Below are 16,686 nucleotides of genomic sequence, written 5' to 3' on the forward strand. Positions count from 1 at the left end.
CAACAAAAAGGAGCATGCAATCAGCTCCTTTTGACCTGAACGACGAGACGCTCGTGCAACGATGCGCAAGGGATCGATTCAATGTCGGCTATCACGCGTTATTCCCGCGCAAGTTGCGATCGACTTGTGTGCGCTGTGATTCAGAGTCCCTCAAAACTCTCTCTCTCGATCTCTGATTTTTGGCGCCGCGACTTTTGATTGATCTCTGGTTGCCCTTCTCTCGCGCATCATGCAATGCAACCCCTCTCACCCCCCCCCCTTTTCTAGCCCGACTTGTACTGTTGGACGGCACACAACCTTCAAACATATTTCAGAAGCTTTTTTTAGAGGGGTACCAAATCAGTTACGATATATCCGGCACACACACAATCGGCCGGGACCCTCGAAGAGGGGACGGCTGTTGTGTGCAGTCTAAGTCGGGCTAGACCTTTTGTTGAGTTGTGGGTGGACGTGTCTCCAAATGCGGTTCTGCAGCCAACAACTCACTCTTCTATTGTTTTGGTTTTTACATTGTTGTATTTTTTTTTTTTCTTCTATTCGCCTTTTTTCTACCAGTTCTGTTTGAGCCCCCTCTCCGCGCGCTGCCACTTGCGTCCATCGTCTGGCTTTCAATTCATCGATTGCAACCAGACCTTTTGACGAATCGCTTCCATCAGCATCCATCCGCCCTGCAAGAGTGACGAGAAACCACACTCGTCACCAACAAAGAAACCAAAAAAAAAAAAAAAACACCACTTTGTTTTGGTTTCCTTCACGACAAACCCAATCTCTCTCTTTTGATTGCGTTTGACCAAACAACAAGCAACCATACCCACCAACTACCACAAGAAGAAATCCAGTGACATGGAGAACCGACAGCGCATCGGTTCCTTCCGTGCCACCAAGGCCGGCTTCGACGAGTTTGTCGGCGACAACCCATTCATGAAGCTTGAGGTAAAAAAAAACAACAGCGATCAATCGCGTTCCGCATTCGCCCTCCTCCCCAGTCCCCCTAGTTCCCACGCTGCAGTCGCCAATCGTGGATATGCTGCGTGTGTGTTGGCTTTGCTTGGTGGTCGGCTCGTCGTGGGACGCTTGCAAGAACGCCTATGACGAGGACGATGACGAGGACGGATACAAAAAAAAAAAAAAAGCGAACAGCTCACAAACGTGTTGAAGCTGCGATCACAGACCACAAACCGTGTGTGTGTGGAACGAAGGGCGAGCAGAGAAATCGAGTGCGTGAGAGTGAGAGTGGATGGGACGGTGCCACTGTGCGGGAAGAAGAAGGGAGAGGGGTTTCTCGATTCGCTGCTTGTGCGTTGTGTTGCCCCAAACGCCCGAGCTAGGAGGCGGCAAACTTCTGCTTGCTGGTCGCTCCCCTCTGCCATTGGCAGCGATGAGCTTTTGCAACTATCTGGCGCAGGAAAGCCAGCAGCAAAAGCGAGTACTGTGGGAGGGAAGCAAGTGATGGCTCGTGGCTGGTGGTTTTGCGGTTTGGGATTTCGGTTGTTCTTTTTTTTTTCCGGTTGTGCTGTCGTTGCCCTGCCTTCGCCGTTTCTCTCTCGCCCTGTGAGATTGAATGAGTGTTGTTGGAGCTAGCAGAAGCAGACTCGTTGCTTGTTCTGCGACGCGAGGTTGTCCGCTTTGTTTTTTTTCTTTCTTTCTCCTGTTCTTTTTTTTTAAAAAAAAAAAAAAAGGTTGATCGGCCGAGATCTGATCATCGCTTTTGTGTTACTTTTGTGTTGCTAGGTCTGTTGGCTTGCTATGGCGCTTGTTGTCGTGGACGCGTTAATGTTTAGTTCAGAGTTGGAACAAAACACCGGCAAAAACAAAACAAAAATCACCGTTCGCTTGTGGGACAGGTGACAGAAGGAGGAAAAACAGGAGATAGCGGTTGCGTTTGCGGTTCGGCCCGCCCACCGCTGCTCCTTTTGTTCCGTTACGCGCAATGTCAGTTCTCCCTTCTCCCTTCTCCCTTCTCCCTTCTCCCTTCTCCCTTCTCCCTTCTCCCTTCTCCCTTCTCCCTTCTCTCTCTCTCTCTCTCTCTCTCTCTCTCTCTCTCTCTCTCTGCGCCCTGCTTTCATGTGCCTGTGGCTTGCTCTGGTGTCTGACTGCACCCCACCCACCGAATCTCACAAAACTGCGTGGATGACACTTTTAGATCTCACCCGAAGGCGTCCGACTCTACAAGAAGGGCACCGTGTTTGGCTGGAAGGAACATCGGTTTATGGAAATGGAATCGCTGGCAAAGTGGAATATTCGACGAGACGGCATCGTGTTTGTTACGTACACGCAAGACTCTGAGCTCTTTTCGTGCTCCAGTGGTGAGTTGTCGCAGCAGGAAGAGCATGCCACCACACCAACAACTCGGCATTGCTCTCACTGCGTGGTTGCGTTTGGTTTTTGGTTGCATCTTCTCCAGCTCTTGCGCAAGAGGTCAACAAGGCGCTCCAAAAACATGCCACTCTGAAGCGCAAAGACGTGAAAAAGCAGGAACAGGAAGATATTATTGTCAACCCGTTCGAGGATGACCTTGTCGGTCAGAATTTTAGCAACCCATTAGCCGAAGAGTCATGATCACAGGCACAGGCTGGGCTGTCTTGACCGATTGCGGGCGTTTCGGTCTCGAGTGTCTTTTTTGGTTGTTTTTCGGGTCTTCGTCGGTGTTCTTTTATGGAAGTTTGATGCTTTACTAGTTCTAGTAACAAAAACAGAGCAATTGTTGCAATTCGTACATTTACATTGGAAACGCAAGTTCAAAATCCAACGCTGGAAAGAAGGAGCAATGTGTCGTATCGGGTTCTCATTATGCACAGAAAACAATTGCCCACAACACAAAGACGAAGAGCACAACACAAAAACAAAGAGCACAACGAAGCCAACTCAAGACCAACAGGAACAGCCATCTCACGGGGTGTAGTGGTACTTGCGGCGCCGGCAGTGATCGATCCATGTAAGAATGACAGTCATGATAAACACTTTCAGCGTGGACGAGATCAGAATCGACTGGATGATGGACACGGAAGCCGAGATAAACCACATGCGGTAGACGCCCTCGTCGTCGAACGTGTGGCTGTACGACCAGAAAATGGTCAAAAAGATGCCGGTGGCGCTGAAAAGGAAGCACAAGACATAGGCAACATATTGCCAGGCGTGGGGAATGCGCCACGCGCTCCAGCGCTCGACCAGGGTGCGCTGGCCAGGCTGAGCGGGCTTTTCGTCGTAGCCAAAGTTACCAGTCGACGACATTGTGGAAAGCTCCATGGCGCTCTCCAGATTGGCCATCGTCTTGCGCACCTCGGCTGGGTGCCGGAACGAGTGGCGGAAGAGCTCAATGACCAAGGTCGACAGCGGGAAGACGATGAGTGTCGAGATGATGCCGTTCACAATGCTGATGGCGAGCGACATGCCCTCAAAGCTCACTTGGTTGTAAATGAGCGTGTTGAGGCCCATGCACATCAGCAAGGTCGTTGTGCAAACAGTGGCGCGCGCCACATGCGAAAAGTTTCGATCAAGATGCCTCTTGACAAACACCGACACGTAAATGTGGCGATTCTTCATGTTGAGCATCAGCCTCTGCTTGAAGGGCATGGCTGGCTTTCCGTCGTCCGTTCCAAGGGTTTGAGTGACGTTCAACAGCTCGGCCACAGTGTCGCCTGCCGCCAACTCCTTGTCAAACCCGCCTCCAATCTTGGACGACGCTTCCAAAAGTTCGCGCTTGACGCGACGGTCGTTTCGGATGGCAAACGGCAGCAGAATCACCAGGTAGACAAAGACAATCGCGGCCAAGAAGACAATCAGCCACGGGCGCTCGGCAATGCGCTCGCCCAGATGGTCGGCAACCTCATCGATGTCGATCGGATTGATCTCGAAAACGGCAAACGAAGTCAAGTGCGTGCAATGGCATCGGAGAGAGGCGGTACCGTTCGAGACAACCGAGCAGCCCTTTTGTGAAAACTTGCCAGTGGTCTCGTTGCGGAACATGCACACAAACGTATTGTTGGGATTGACAAGCGCGCGGAGCACTGGGATTTCAATAACAATCGGATCGTCCGAATCCAGATCGTTCACAGAAATTTCGTTGCCATCAGCGTCAGTGAGGCGCAGCGAGAAGGTGTCTGAGGCTTGCTCGTCGGTCGCATTGTCGTAAGCGAACGGGTTGTTCAAGTGGTGAACGTACTCGACGCCAACCACAGAGGCTGACCCGGCAGCGTACGAAGGCACGGTAAAGTTGGCGCCGTCATTTCGAGAGATGGGCGATGCGCCAAGGTCGCTTGCATCGCGGTTTTCGTTGCGAATGACGATATCGTCGGTTTCAATCACATCCACATCGCCAGGGGCACGATTGGCACGGGCGGCCGAGCCAAGGCGTTGCAAAACATCAAACGCCAGCGCCGAGAACTCACGCGACGCAGGGGAGTTGTTGGTGGTTTGCAGCAACGGAATCGCACGCAGCAGCTGGCCGAGGGTACCAGCCAAGCTGACCTTTGCGCTGTCCTCGATGCCAACCGTGCGCAACAAGCCGGCCACGATGCGAAGGGCACCAAGGGCGGTCGTCAGACCGTCAGCGGTGAGCTCGGAAGGGAAGCGCGTCAGCTCAAGGAACAAACCGAGAGTGTCTGTCAAATCTTGCGGCGTGACGGCATCCGCAGTCTCCGCTTGGGTGGCATTGACAATAGCCACGGCACCAGTGATCAGCTGCGAGCGAATCTCTCGGCGACTGCTGGTGTCCGCGCCAGCACCCGCATCGGCAATTGCATTCACGAGCGTCGATGCAAGGGCAATGCCCGAACGCGACTGATCCGAGTTGAAAACACTTTGGGCTTGATTCAAGACAACCCCGCGCGCGGCGTCATCCGAGTTCAAGTTGCTGGGTTGAGTGACTGTCAGCGTCAAGGTCTGGTAGTACTGACCACCGAACGGCGAGGACGAGCGGATGGTCACCTGGATGGTGCCAGGCGGCAAAGTGTCAATATAAAAGAGTCCTGCTTGCGCAGACGCCTTCGGGAAGAAGGAAATGCCATCCACTGTTGTGGCACCGCCCGCAGCAGGTGCCGCAGTCGTGCCGCCAGGCTCCGTCGTACCGCCAGTCGTACCGCCAGTCGTACCGCCAGCAGGACCGGACAGTGGTCGGAAGAAGAACAAACGGCCCATGTCAGTCATACCAGCCGAGCATTGCAGTGAAAACACATCCTGCAAGAAGACACCAGTGGTGCTTCCGCTAATGGTGCAACCAGCGTCATCGCGGGGAGACCGAACATACACGTTGATGGAGGTGGCCAAAGTGGTCGAAGCAGTCGAAGTGGATGTGTAGAAAGTGGCAGTCACGGTCGCAGTGAGAATCGTTGCGGTGGGCAGCTGGCTCGCGTCAATTTGCAGTGAGCCGGCCGAGTTTGATGGGGAAGCGGTGAATCCAGTAAATGCCCAGGTCATTGTGACGCCATAGACGCACAAGCTGGAGCCGGTGCCAGAACCAGAACCAGAACCAGAACCGGAACCAGAACCGGAACCAGAACCAGAACCAGAACCAGAACCAGAACCGGAACCGGATCCAGAACCAGAACCTGATCCAGATCCAGATCCAGAACCTGATCCAGAACCTGATCCAGATCCAGATCCAGAACCAGAACCAGAACCAGAACCTGATCCAGAACCTGATCCAGAACCTGATCCAGATCCAGAACCAGAACCTCCAGATTCACCAGAACCAGTACCAGACGTAGTGGAGCCAGTGCCAGAACCAGCGCTGCCAGCACAGAGACTCGCCCCGCCAAGGACAGGCGAAAGCTCCAGGCGATCAGTTGCATCCAGATAAATCTTTGTACCGGCAGACATCCAGTTCTCTGCAAAGGTAAGGAAAGGTGTTGAATTCAAGCCGGCGGGAATCGTGACAGTGTAAGGATTGCTGACAGTCACACTCGAACCACGTGTAGTGCGGAACCGCAAAATGTAGCTCTGGCCACCAACAAAGCCTGCGCGAATGACAGCGGTCAACACTTGAGTGTCCTGGTCGGACAAAATAACGGGCTTGACGGGGAATGTCGCTCGGGCGTTGGGATTGTTGGCAGGAGCAACCTCCACACTGTACGAGAATGGAGCAAGGTTGGAGTCCTTGGTTCGAGACCAGCGAACAGCGACGAATCCAGGGCCAGGGCTAACCTCGATGTTGGTGTTCGCGGTGGTTTGACCGCAGCCTAGAGCAGCAAATCGGGCTTGTGTTGTGTTGGCAGCATTGGCCCACCAGGTGTACGAATCAGGGTCATCGGTCTGGCAAGCATCCAGTGCGGTGAAGGCTTGAACGACAACAGTGTCCAGGAATGGCTTGCACGTTTGGCAGACGGAAACAGAGGTGAAGACGCAGCTTGTGCGCATGCGAAGCACGTAATCGGCAACATTCTGTCCGCAAATGGTACCCAGGTTGAGGCCAGGGAACTCGGTCGCAGCGTTTGGGAAGTTTGTAATGTTGACCGTCGTGGAGGAGCCGCGATCAATTGGGGCACACTGACCGAAAGTTCGGGTGCACGAATCGCCCGTTGTGCCGCAGCGATAGCCGCCGGCGCACAGACTGCCCGTTGGGCATTTAGTGCCTGCAGGAGCACAGACATCGCCACCACAGTCAATCTGGCCTGCGCATCGCGTGCCAGCAGGGCACACCGACGAGGTATTGTAGCACCCAGGGGTCATCGTGGTCGCAGGTGGGCAGTTGTTCAAATTGGGAACGCACAGCGCACGATTGGTGAGGCATCGGTGTGGCGCGCTCGAGGTGCAGCAGCCAGGGGCCGCGGGATTGTTGGTGCAGAACGAGGCGATAGCTTGCGTGCATTCCAATGGCAACGACGTTCCAGCGGGGAAGTTGCATCGTTGACCCATGAAAGAGCAAAGCGTGGGATTTTGGAACGGGCAAGCATAGCCACAAAAGTGTTGGTTGTTTCCGTTGCAAGTGACTGAGCCAATGGGAGTTGTGTCGTTTCCCGAGCCTGATCCTGATCCGCTGCCGGAGCCGGATCCGCTGCCGGAGCCGGATCCGCTTCCTGAGCCGGATCCGCTGCCTGAGCCCGAGCCGCTGCCCGAGCCCGAGCCGCCACCAGTACCCGAGCTGGACGCGTGAGGCTGTTCGTTCCGGGAGGTCGCACTGGCCGATGGAGGCTTGGAGCTGCCACTAGCCGACGGAGGCTTGGAACTCGCACTGCCGACGCCGGACGGGGAATAGGAACCGCCCGTGCCGATCAGGTCAACGGGGTTGCACTGACCAAGCGTCAAGGTGCACGACGCAGGTGCGTCACCGCATCGGTAACCGTTGGGACATTGGGAGCCGACGGGGCACGCCGAAGTGTCGCCTGCTTCCAGACAGACGCCAAATCCGCAGTCTCGAGCCTTGTTCGGGCAAGCAGACCGCACTGGGCAATGCTCAGCGACCGAGTAGCAGCCAGGGCGGACAGACATGGCCGGGGGACAAGCAGTCGCACTTGTTCTGCAGCTTCGGTCGGAGGTGCATCGCACAGATCCGGCAGCGCAGCAACCAGAGTCAGATGGATGGGCGGCGCAGAAGGCATCGATCGCCTTGGAGCAGTAGTACGGGAGGGAACCGCCCGGGAATAGTCTGCCGCATTGCGGCCCGATGCTGTCGCAAAAAGTCGCGTTGTCGAACGGGCAGCCAGTGCCCGAGCAATAGTGCTGCGAGTTCTGGCAGGTTCTGCGCGATGGGGAGTTGGGATCGGTCTCGCCGCCGTCCGCCGGGGAGCAATAGCCAAAGGTCTTGGTGCAGGTTGTCTCGCCGCACATGAAGCCTTCGGCGCACAAGCTCGGGGCAGGACATCCTACATTGAGATTGTTTGTGCATTGCGTGGTAGTTCCATTTTGACCGCAAAAGTATTGCATTGGGCACCGCTGGCCATACAGGCAGGGAAGTCCGGCGGGCTGGCATCCCGGAGTGTACGTCGCGAGAGTTGGGCATTCGGACACGTCATTGACGCAATGGCGAGTGGTGTTGCAACGGACCTGGCCGGCTTTGCAGCAACCAAAATCCTCGGGATGGTTGGCGCAGTAGCTTGCCACTTGCGATTCGCATTGAGGCGAGTACGGTGCCCCTGGTGCAACGGCGCAAGATTGAATGGCGGTGCAGAATGTGCCGTTCATAAAGGGGCACACGCCAGGGCCATCGACGCCGCAGTAGTGATAGTTTGTCGGGCATTGAGCTCCAGTCCCAGCGCCAGGGCCGCCAGTGCCAGCGTCACCAGTGCCAGTGCCCGTGCCGCCGCCAGGACAGGTGCCAACCGCCTGGCAGCCGTCCGCGCAGAGAGCCGCAGTCGCCACACACATTTGATTCCATGGGCAGCGGACTGCGCGCGTTGCGTCGCAGCACCCGGATTCGCTCGAATGAGCATTGCAGTACGTCTGGATGCGAGACGCGCACACGGGCAAGCCGTAGTTGCTCAGGGTGCAGTTCAGTGCATAAAGCTGCTCGCAGAACGTCGTGTTGACAAAGGCGCAAGGCGGGGCTGCACACTGCTCCATGCCTGCGCTGCATTGCGCCGATGCGAACGGCGCTGCCAAAGCAACAAGCGCGAGAACCAGCAAGCCGAGTTGCGAGTACCTCATCTGCGGGTGTCGTCGAAACAAACAAACAAAAAATAACAAGAGCAACGAACAGCAAAACAAGCAAGTCAGTCGACGGGTCGACGAACGAAGGGATTTTGTTTGCCTTTTGGGTGTTTGGCGGTAAAAAAAGTTTAAAAATTTCAATGTTTTGGTTTTCGCATGTTTTGTTGTTTTCGACCTTTTTTTGTTTTCTTTTTTTTTTTTCTTTTTTTTTTTTACCGTTTATTCGTGGTGAGTCATTTCGACTGCGCACAGACACCCCGCACCAACCCGAACGACCAGCTGTGTGTGCAAGACTGGAAGAGTGAACAGCCAGTGCATTGCACGGAGGCAGGCAACGAGCAACTGCGAAGAGCATCAACATTGAAAACAAACGTAAAAAGAACATCAATAGATCTGGTTCCAAAGTAGCCACCGCCAACCAAAAGGGCAGCAAGAGCGCGCTGACAACCACACACACACACATGATCCACACCAGTCGCAGCAGCAGCAGCAGTAGTTGCGAGCCGCGGCTCGAGCGAGGGGAGGTCGTCGCTTCGGCAGGAAACCGAAAAGGGGGGTTGGGTTTTGCGCAACAACCGAAAAACCAATGCCAAGAATGCGAATCTGGACTTCGCAACACAATCCCCACCCCCTCGAGACATGCTCCTGCCTGTGCGTCAACTCACCCCCCCCCAACTCCGCCGAGCTCAGAAACACAGCCAGCCAGAGGTGATTTCGGTGGGAACAGAACGAGAGCAGAGATGGCGCGGGTTGAGTTGACGCCTGCTGCACCCATAAAAATTGTATTTTTTTAAAAAATTAAAATAAAATAAAAATTGAAAATCACCAAAGTTGGATTGAGAACGGTCGGCGTTCTTCTTTGTGTTGGAAGATCGCTCCTAAAAAAGGGATGACAATGTTTGGGTTTTTGTGTGCTTTTGTTGATTTTATGCCATCCAACGACAGCTCGGAACCAACGGGAAGGGAGGATGGGGGAGTAGCGAGGTGGAAGGGGTTTGAGCGAGGGGTGATTCATGGGCCTTTGAACAAGACAGATTTTTGCAATCGAGAGTGCTACTGACAGCTCAAGAAACAGAAAGGAAAGAAAAGAAAGAATGGTATGACACAGAAAGTACAGTAAAACAACGAAGAGAAAAGCAAAAGTAAAAAAGAAAAAGACTGACTCAAATTTTGTTTGCTGTTTTCGTTTGAAGAATCCAAGCACTTGTTTGTTTCTGATCTGGCTTGTCTCGTGTGTGCGAGCACGCAGTTGGAAGAAGCGTTGCACGACTCACTCATGGTTGCATGAATGCCGAGAAAATGGCCAATTCACTGGGCTGTGGTGAATTCCAGTTGAAGGGAGCAGCGGCCAACCGCTTGTCCTTTTTATGGCGAACGCGAAAATTTGCTGAATGATCTTCCCTCCCTCGCGCGCCCTTGACGCCAAATTCAATAGGTTGTCTTTTGTTGGGTTTGTTTGGTTTTTCGCAGCCTTCATTTGGCGGGTTGGTTGAGCACTTGGAGGCATCCTGGAAAGGGTGGAAACATGCAACGCATTGTCAAATCCGAACGAGACACGATACAGCACGATGGAGACTGTGAAACTCGAAAATGGACTATCTTTGAAAACATGAAGGAGGACATCGACAAGTCAACGCAAGCACGCGAAAACAGCCCGCTCAGTCTGGTCAAGCAGAGCTCTGACGCTGGGATGGAGCAAGTTCTGAGTCAGCCCAATCATGCGGCCAGTCCCAACATGGTTGAACGCGTCGTGGTTATGGATCATCTTGACGTACGTGGTCCAAAAGCCGACAGGATCGAACGAGCTTGACGCATTCGCGGTCAGCTGGGCGATCCTTGTGCTCCAAATCACGTCTGGGTCGTTGATTGAGTCGGCCAGCAAAGAGTGGAGGATGTTGCTGGCATGGTCGGGATCGGCGACGGTCTGGTTGTTGGAGCTCGACGCGCCGTCTTCGAGCAGACCGACAACGGCCTCATCAGCAAGGTCAACGGCGCCGCGTTTGGCTTTCCCTTGGTCTTTGCGTTTGCCGGCTTGCACGTCGCGCTTGTGAGCCTCATGGGTGCACGATGATAAATACAATCTCAAAATCTTCAGTCTCTTTTTTCTTCTTTTCTAAGCCTTTTTTTTTTTTTTCAAATCTGAGCTTTCAATTTTCCGTTCACGCACGCATGGCCATCACACGATCGTCAGCTGCAAGCGCTGCAGCCGGCGACGCCGCGACCAAGAAGCATGCTGAACAGCAACAGCAGCAAGAGCATGACCGGCAGCAGCAACCAGCTGGCGGACGCTCGGGGCTTCGACTGCGCATTGCCCCAGTGACAGGAACGGCGAAAAGCACGCATGCGGCCGCACAGCAAGACGCAGCAGCAGCAGCGGCGGCTCAACGCGAGCAGTCGCAAGACCAGCTGCAGCTGAAGCGGTCATCATCGTCATCGCAGAAAGGGCAGGCGAAGAAGCAGAAGCAGCAGCAGCAGCAGCAGCAGCGAAAGACTTGGCGGGAACGCGCTCGGCTGCGAATCGAGAGCCGTCGTGCTCGGCTGCTGCCTCCGCCGCTGTCGGTGCGTGCAAAGGGCTTTGGTGGGCCGCTGGCGAGCGTGTATGCGTCGTCCATCTCGTCGTCGTCCTCGCCGCTGCTTGCCCCCGAGGATGCGGATTCCAAAATGCTGCCGCAGCGCGAGACAGCGCTCGATGCCGCCTCAACCTCAGCCAGCAGCCGTGGTGCTGGTGTGGGCGGTGCTGGTGCTGGCACTACTACTACTACTACTGGTGATGCTGGTGCTGCAGGTGCTGCATCGACTGCGAGCGTGTCTCGGCCTGCCCAGGACGAACATCGCGACGCTGTTGCCAACCCTCACAAGCTCATGGACCAGCTCAAGCGCCCCGAGATCAACCCCTTTGACTACGATTACCGGCATGCAACCGTGCCACAATATATCAAGGTATGGTACCACCCCTTGTTGCAGTGTGAATGTGTGTGTTGCACGTTTGCTGGGGGGAAATACGTCCGACTCTTTTTGCTAAGAACAACGTCATGATGCTGCAAAACACCCCAAACCCAATGCCAAAACCAGATGGCCGTGTGCGGAGCAATTCTGATTCCAGTCAGACTGTTTGGCATCATTTGTGTGCTCGTGTACACCTGCATCCTGTCCCACATTGTTTTCTTTGGCATTGACGGAACAAACTTGACAGAACCGTTGGCTGGGTGGCGCGCGTAAGTTCTGAGAATTGAGGGAGGGGGTTGCTTGTTTTTTGGCTCACTCTCACGCTTGCTGTCTCGATCTATCTCTCAACAGTCCGGTACTGCATTGGAACTTTCGCATCCTTGCTCGCATCTTGCTCCACTTTTGTGGGTATTACCACATCAAAACAACCGGCAAACTCGCCACCGTGCAAGAAGCGCCCATTCTGTGCCTCGCCTCCCATTCGACCTTTTATGACTTTTTCCATCTCGTGTACAAGATTTTCCCGTCGTCGGTGACGCGCAAGGAGAACGTCGTGGCACCTGTTGTTGGCAGTTGAGTCCTGCGTTTTTCGATTTGTGCCATCAACAACGAATGATGCTGCTTGCGTGCTCTGTTGCTCACACAAACATCCCATCCTGCTGAATTGCTTTTGTCCGTGGACGTTTCTCGCAGAAATCGTTTGCGGCTCGCAACCCATTCACGTGGACCGAATTGATCCCAACTCCAAGCGCACGTGCGTCGAGCGCATTTCCAACCGCGCCAATTCGGGTGGCAAGTGGCCTCAGTTGTTCATCTTCCCGGAAGGTACTTGCACCAATCGCAAGGCTCTCATCTCGTTCAAGAGCGGTGCCTTCATCCCAGGCGTTCCCGTTCAGCCAATCGCCCTCCGCTACACAAACAAGCACTATGATCCTTGTTGGGTGTACGGTGGCCCGAGCGTGTAAGTCACATGTTCAGGTTGCTGTTGGATGGGGCGAACAATGCAGAGCGCAGCTAAAACATGTGCGCTTTGATACCCCTTTTTGTGCACGTGTTGATCGATTTAGGCTTCGCGGTCTCTTGTTCCTCCTGGCTCAGCCTGTCAACTATTTGGAGGTGCAGTTCCTTCCACCGCACGTGCCAACCGAAGAAGAGCAGTCATCGCCCGCCCTGTTTGCCAATAATGTCCGGAACAGCCTTGCCGCTGCGCTCAACGTTGGTGTCACTGAGCATTCGTATGAAGATGTCCATTTGTGTGAAATGGCGGATCCCATGGGCCTTCCTGGCGTGACGTACGTTTCCAATGCCATTTGCTGGGTTTGTTGGCCTGTCGCCGTGTGAAACCGTCCCCCGCGTCTCATGTCAGTTGTGTGTCTATGTGTCAGGGCTGTTGTCGAGTTTTCTCGATTGCAAAGCGTGCTGGGCTACGATCTTGCAGAATTGGAAGAGTTGGTGGAGGTCTTTTCACGCATCGATCGGAATCACGACGGGCGGTTTGAAGCGGCCGATTTGGCCGAGTTTTTGCGTCTGCCGCTGACCAAAGAGGTTCAAGATTTGTTCAGACTGTTTGATTATGTGAGTGCCTCTTCTGCTGCTCCGTTTTCGGAAACGCTAGTCCAGTCGACACTGATTTTTCGTGTTTGTTCGCAGGATTCTCGCGGATTTGTCGACCTGCGCGACTATGTCATTGGATTGCGCGTCTGGTGCGAGCCCACTGTGTCTGAAGCTCTGATTTCCAAAGTATTCAGGTGAGTGTTCAGAGGGGTGCGGTTGGAATCGAAAACTTTCAGACAAGACTAAAGTTTGTCCATGTTGTCCTGTTGCATAGCGCTCTCAAGGATCCATCGTGCAACGCAATTACTACAAGATACCTGAAGGAAAAGCGTCATCCACGCCTCGCCTTCCTTTCGGATGAGCAACTTGATTTGCTAGGGCGGTTGTTCGATTCGAACAATGATGGATTGATTTCGAAGGGTGAGTGGTTGGTTGTTTTTGGTGTGTGCGTGTGTGTGGTGCGTGCATTGACCTTTGGCACTGACGATCTCATGTCCGTTCTTCCAGACGATGTGCAAAGCCTGTTCTTGCTCTTGCTGCACCCCGAGTACGCGAAATTGGCCTCCATGCTGTCATGTTGAGCTCGTTCCTCGCGGTCTCATATTTTGTGTCTATCGTGTCTGTCGTGTCTATCGTGTCTGTCGTGTGCCAGCTGCACACTTTGGTTGTGCTTTGTAAATGGTGAAGAATGACATTGGATTTGTCTCCCACTCAGTCATTCATTCAATTCGACCAGTTGTCTTGAAAAGTGATTTTGTGAGCGCGCGCGTTTCTCAATCATGTCTGGGTTCCTTGACAACATTCGATGCTCGTGCAACATTGACGTCTCCGAGTATCGCAACTCGATTGCGTCGTACTCGAGCGGGGTTCTTGTGAGTAGTGGTTGTCGTTGTAGTCGTCAAATTTTGACCTCGCTCAGCGCTCAGCGGTGTGCTCATCGACTCCCCGCGTTCGACCTTTCCACTCATTGCCGCGTTCTTGCCCTTTCCATTTGCTCTATACTTGCGCTGTATCCGACGCGCCCCCGCTGCCCGCGCTGCTCAGTTTGCTGTCGGGTGGTGGCTCTTCATCGACGCCCAGTCCATCTACTCGTTCGACGGCGCGCTATGGGTGCCCTCCGTCGCCTCGACTGTCGCGTTGTTCATGTGAGTTGCATTCGGATTTGGCGCACTTTCGGCGGGTGGTGAACAACGCGCTGCCTGGACGCGAGTCATTCCGAACGGGGCTGCCAAATTTGAGCTTCCCGTTGACCTACGTTGGCATACGTCCCACTTTGTATCTCCGCGCTCCCTACGAAAGTTCACCCCGATGTCCAGAATGGATGAATGTGGCTGATTGCAGGGGGCGGGGGTGGTGTGAATGCATGGAAAAGTTGAAGCTCAAGTTCAAAATTGTTGGTCGCTCTTTCTGAACACTTTTGCTTGTCTGTTTGTCTGGTTTACAGGATTAATGCAATCTCGACAGGGCACATCACCGGAGAGACATACAATGAAGGCTGTATTGGAACGACCGGAGCCCGGATATGGCTATTCCTGGGGTTTGGCTTTGCGTTCGGCGGATTGATCGCGAGCTGTTGGATTATGGCCGCAAACTACATCATCGATGACAATGGCGACACTTGGGTTGGCGTGGCACTCTTCCTGCAAAACTTTTTAATCTTCTTGAGCAGCATGATGTTCAAGTTTGGTCGTACTGACGATACCTTTTAACGGTGCAAATGTTGGATGCTTTGTGTGTTGCTTGCTGCTTCTTTTCCAAGTCGCTGAGGAAGTGTATAATGTGCATATCTATTGAAAGACAAAGGTTCTTTGCTTGAATACAGTGACGCTTTTCTTTGTCATTTGCGTCGTCGTCGAAAAATCAAAAATGCACAAATACATGCTACATCTCATCGAGAAGCAAACTGAGCCATGGGATCGTCACTGCGAACCTGACGAAGTCGGTAGGCCTCGAGCTCCTCTTCGGATGGTGCTGCAGAGCTTGACGAGTGACGCATCGAATGGTAAGGGCGCGAGCGATCGTCCATGGCGAGCAGACGCTCGGCTTCACGGTCGTCTTGCTCCAGCTTGCGCTTGGCGTCCGCCAGTCGAGCAGCCTTGTTGCTTGCCGAATCTTCGGCCGACTCCTCGTGCCGTCGCTTGTTGCCCCGTGATTCGAGGTGCTGCTCAACCAACGTCTTGGTCGGCGCAGCAGCAGCAGCAGCAGCAGCAGCAGCAGCAGCAGCATTGCTGCCTGCGTCGGCAGTGGCGTCGCGTACTTCTCTTCGCTTGGCAAGAATGCCCGCATCTCCAACGCAAAAAGAGTTTTTGACAAACGACTGGCAGCAGCCATAGCCCCAGCGGCCGGCCTCCCAATACGAGCCCCAAATCTTGGTGTGATTGTTGACGAGCACTACGACGCATGGACCCCAAGACAAAAGTGAGCATCAAGTCACTGCACTAGCCGCAACAAACCCATTCAACAAGCATCGCAACAACACTTTTTGGGGAGTCTGGCCTTACCATCTTCTTCGTAGCGCGAGCGAGGAACGGCCTTCTCCTGGCCCTTCAATACCTTGCCAGACCGGCTGTACTCGACATAGTTCTCGGACTGGGCAAGAAGAAGTTCTTTCGGAGGAGCCTCGAGATGTTCAGCGCCACCGTACTTTTCGAGGATGGCTGATTGCTGCGACGTGGTGAGCTCGCTCTTCTTGACATCGAAGGTGCGACGCGCGAGCTCAGCGCGTGTCGGATCTGCCTGCATGTGCACATCTGCGCCGTGGCTTGCAGCCTCCCACGCATAGATTTGCGTCTTGGCCATCACAGACATGTCGCCCGAGTTGCGCGTCATGTTCTCGCCGGCAAAGCGAACCTCGTTCAGGTCCTTGCCAGAATCTGCGAAGGGATTGTCACGCATGGCGCGCGACTTTGGATCGTAGTATGCCGAGTCGACGTCGAGATTGTACAGGTACTTGGCAGTGTCCTCGCGAATGCGCAAATTACGCACAGAAATGCGCTTTTTGGGATCAAACTTTTGACCGGGCATTGCCACGTCCTCGCCATAGCGGAATTCATCTTGCTCGTCCTCAGAGTCAGAGTCAATCGCGTGTGCGTCGCCGGTGCCCGCAGCAGAGGCGGCATCGCCGGCAGCAGGCTTTCCGTCCGCCGTTGTCGTGCCGCCGGGGGCGTCCGACACTGCTGCGGCATCGTCGCTGGCTCCGTCTGCGGCCTGGGCTGCGCGTGTAGCCGCCTCCTCGTCCTCGTTGGCCACGGCGCTATTGGCTTCTTGCTGCAGTCGGTCAGCTTTCAACATGCGCTTGGCCATGTCCACTTTTTGGTAGTCTGCAATGACCTTGGAGTAATCGTCGGGATTGTACCCATTCCACCGGTCGCGCTTGCCTTCAAAGTCCAGGTTGAGCTCGTGCTGCTGCACGTCGTCTGGGGCAATCTGGACTTGAAGCTTCTTGGCGTTGGTTTTCCGCGGTCGCTCCAAGCAGTCGATTTTCTTGTGCGTGGTGGCGCCGCAGTTTTCGCACGAGCCCTTCTTGAATTTGACCAGTCCGCTCGCGGTGGGAGTCGGAGCGACCACGGCCTCGTTGCCCTTCTTGTACCAGTGGATCCATGT

General features: G+C 54.3%; 5 protein-coding genes across 5 annotated transcripts; 3 read left to right on the forward strand and 2 right to left on the reverse strand.

Annotated features, from left to right (window-relative positions):
- Positions 1–497: 497 nt before the first annotated feature.
- Positions 498–2,731, forward strand: CAOG_04256 (hypothetical protein). The gene is made up of 3 exons (XM_004348031.2): positions 498–933; positions 2,144–2,306; positions 2,405–2,731. The coding sequence occupies exons 1-3, from the start codon at positions 844–846 to the stop codon at positions 2,557–2,559; spliced, it is 408 nt and encodes a 135-aa protein (XP_004348081.1). The 5' UTR covers positions 498–843; the 3' UTR covers positions 2,560–2,731.
- A 158-nt stretch (positions 2,732–2,889) lies between these two features.
- Positions 2,890–8,580, reverse strand: CAOG_04257 (hypothetical protein; the record flags this gene model as incomplete). The annotated part of the gene is made up of 1 exon (XM_004348032.2): positions 2,890–8,580. One exon carries the CDS (start codon positions 8,578–8,580, stop codon positions 2,890–2,892), a length of 5,691 nt encoding a protein of 1,896 aa, XP_004348082.2.
- A 2,101-nt stretch (positions 8,581–10,681) lies between these two features.
- Positions 10,682–13,793, forward strand: CAOG_04258 (lysophosphatidylcholine acyltransferase 2-B). The gene is made up of 9 exons (XM_004348033.2): positions 10,682–11,523; positions 11,656–11,798; positions 11,881–12,101; positions 12,223–12,490; positions 12,597–12,821; positions 12,915–13,104; positions 13,180–13,277; positions 13,358–13,503; positions 13,591–13,793. The coding sequence occupies exons 1-9, from the start codon at positions 10,753–10,755 to the stop codon at positions 13,662–13,664; spliced, it is 2,136 nt and encodes a 711-aa protein (XP_004348083.2). The 5' UTR covers positions 10,682–10,752; the 3' UTR covers positions 13,665–13,793.
- A 16-nt stretch (positions 13,794–13,809) lies between these two features.
- CAOG_04259 (transmembrane protein 50A) lies at positions 13,810–14,940 on the forward strand. Its single transcript, XM_004348034.2, has 3 exons — positions 13,810–13,955; positions 14,128–14,228; positions 14,528–14,940. Exons 1-3 carry the CDS (start codon positions 13,863–13,865, stop codon positions 14,790–14,792), a joined length of 459 nt encoding a protein of 152 aa, XP_004348084.1. The 5' UTR covers positions 13,810–13,862; the 3' UTR covers positions 14,793–14,940.
- A 31-nt stretch (positions 14,941–14,971) lies between these two features.
- CAOG_04260 (step II splicing factor SLU7) lies at positions 14,972–16,665 on the reverse strand (the record flags this gene model as incomplete). The annotated part of the gene is made up of 2 exons (XM_004348035.2): positions 14,972–15,474; positions 15,585–16,665. Coding segments are annotated over 2 exons (1,584 nt in total), but the record flags the coding sequence as incomplete, so codon positions are not given.
- Positions 16,666–16,686: the final 21 nt, after the last annotated feature.

The sequence above is a fragment of the Capsaspora owczarzaki genome (genome assembly GCF_000151315.2).
Source record: "Capsaspora owczarzaki ATCC 30864 unplaced genomic scaffold supercont2.6, whole genome shotgun sequence".
NCBI classification, from domain to species: Eukaryota; class Filasterea; order Ministeriida; family Capsasporidae; genus Capsaspora; species Capsaspora owczarzaki.

Excerpts from the sequence above, each read along its gene's own strand:
- CAOG_04256 (XM_004348031.2), top strand. The coding sequence starts at position 844 with ATGGAGAACCGACAGCGCATCGGTTCCTTCCGTGCCACCAAGGCCGGC. Across the intron at positions 934-2,143 it reads ACCCATTCATGAAGCTTGAG|ATCTCACCCGAAGGCGTCCG; the intron begins GTAAAAAAAAAC and ends TGACACTTTTAG. Across the intron at positions 2,307-2,404 it reads GCTCTTTTCGTGCTCCAGTG|CTCTTGCGCAAGAGGTCAAC; the intron begins GTGAGTTGTCGC and ends CATCTTCTCCAG.
- CAOG_04258 (XM_004348033.2), top strand. The coding sequence starts at position 10,753 with ATGGCCATCACACGATCGTCAGCTGCAAGCGCTGCAGCCGGCGACGCC. Across the intron at positions 11,524-11,655 it reads CCGTGCCACAATATATCAAG|ATGGCCGTGTGCGGAGCAAT; the intron begins GTATGGTACCAC and ends TGCCAAAACCAG. Across the intron at positions 13,504-13,590 it reads TGATGGATTGATTTCGAAGG|ACGATGTGCAAAGCCTGTTC; the intron begins GTGAGTGGTTGG and ends CCGTTCTTCCAG.
- CAOG_04259 (XM_004348034.2), top strand. The coding sequence starts at position 13,863 with ATGTCTGGGTTCCTTGACAACATTCGATGCTCGTGCAACATTGACGTC. Across the intron at positions 13,956-14,127 it reads CGTACTCGAGCGGGGTTCTT|TTTGCTGTCGGGTGGTGGCT; the intron begins GTGAGTAGTGGT and ends CGCGCTGCTCAG. Across the intron at positions 14,229-14,527 it reads TCGACTGTCGCGTTGTTCAT|GATTAATGCAATCTCGACAG; the intron begins GTGAGTTGCATT and ends TCTGGTTTACAG.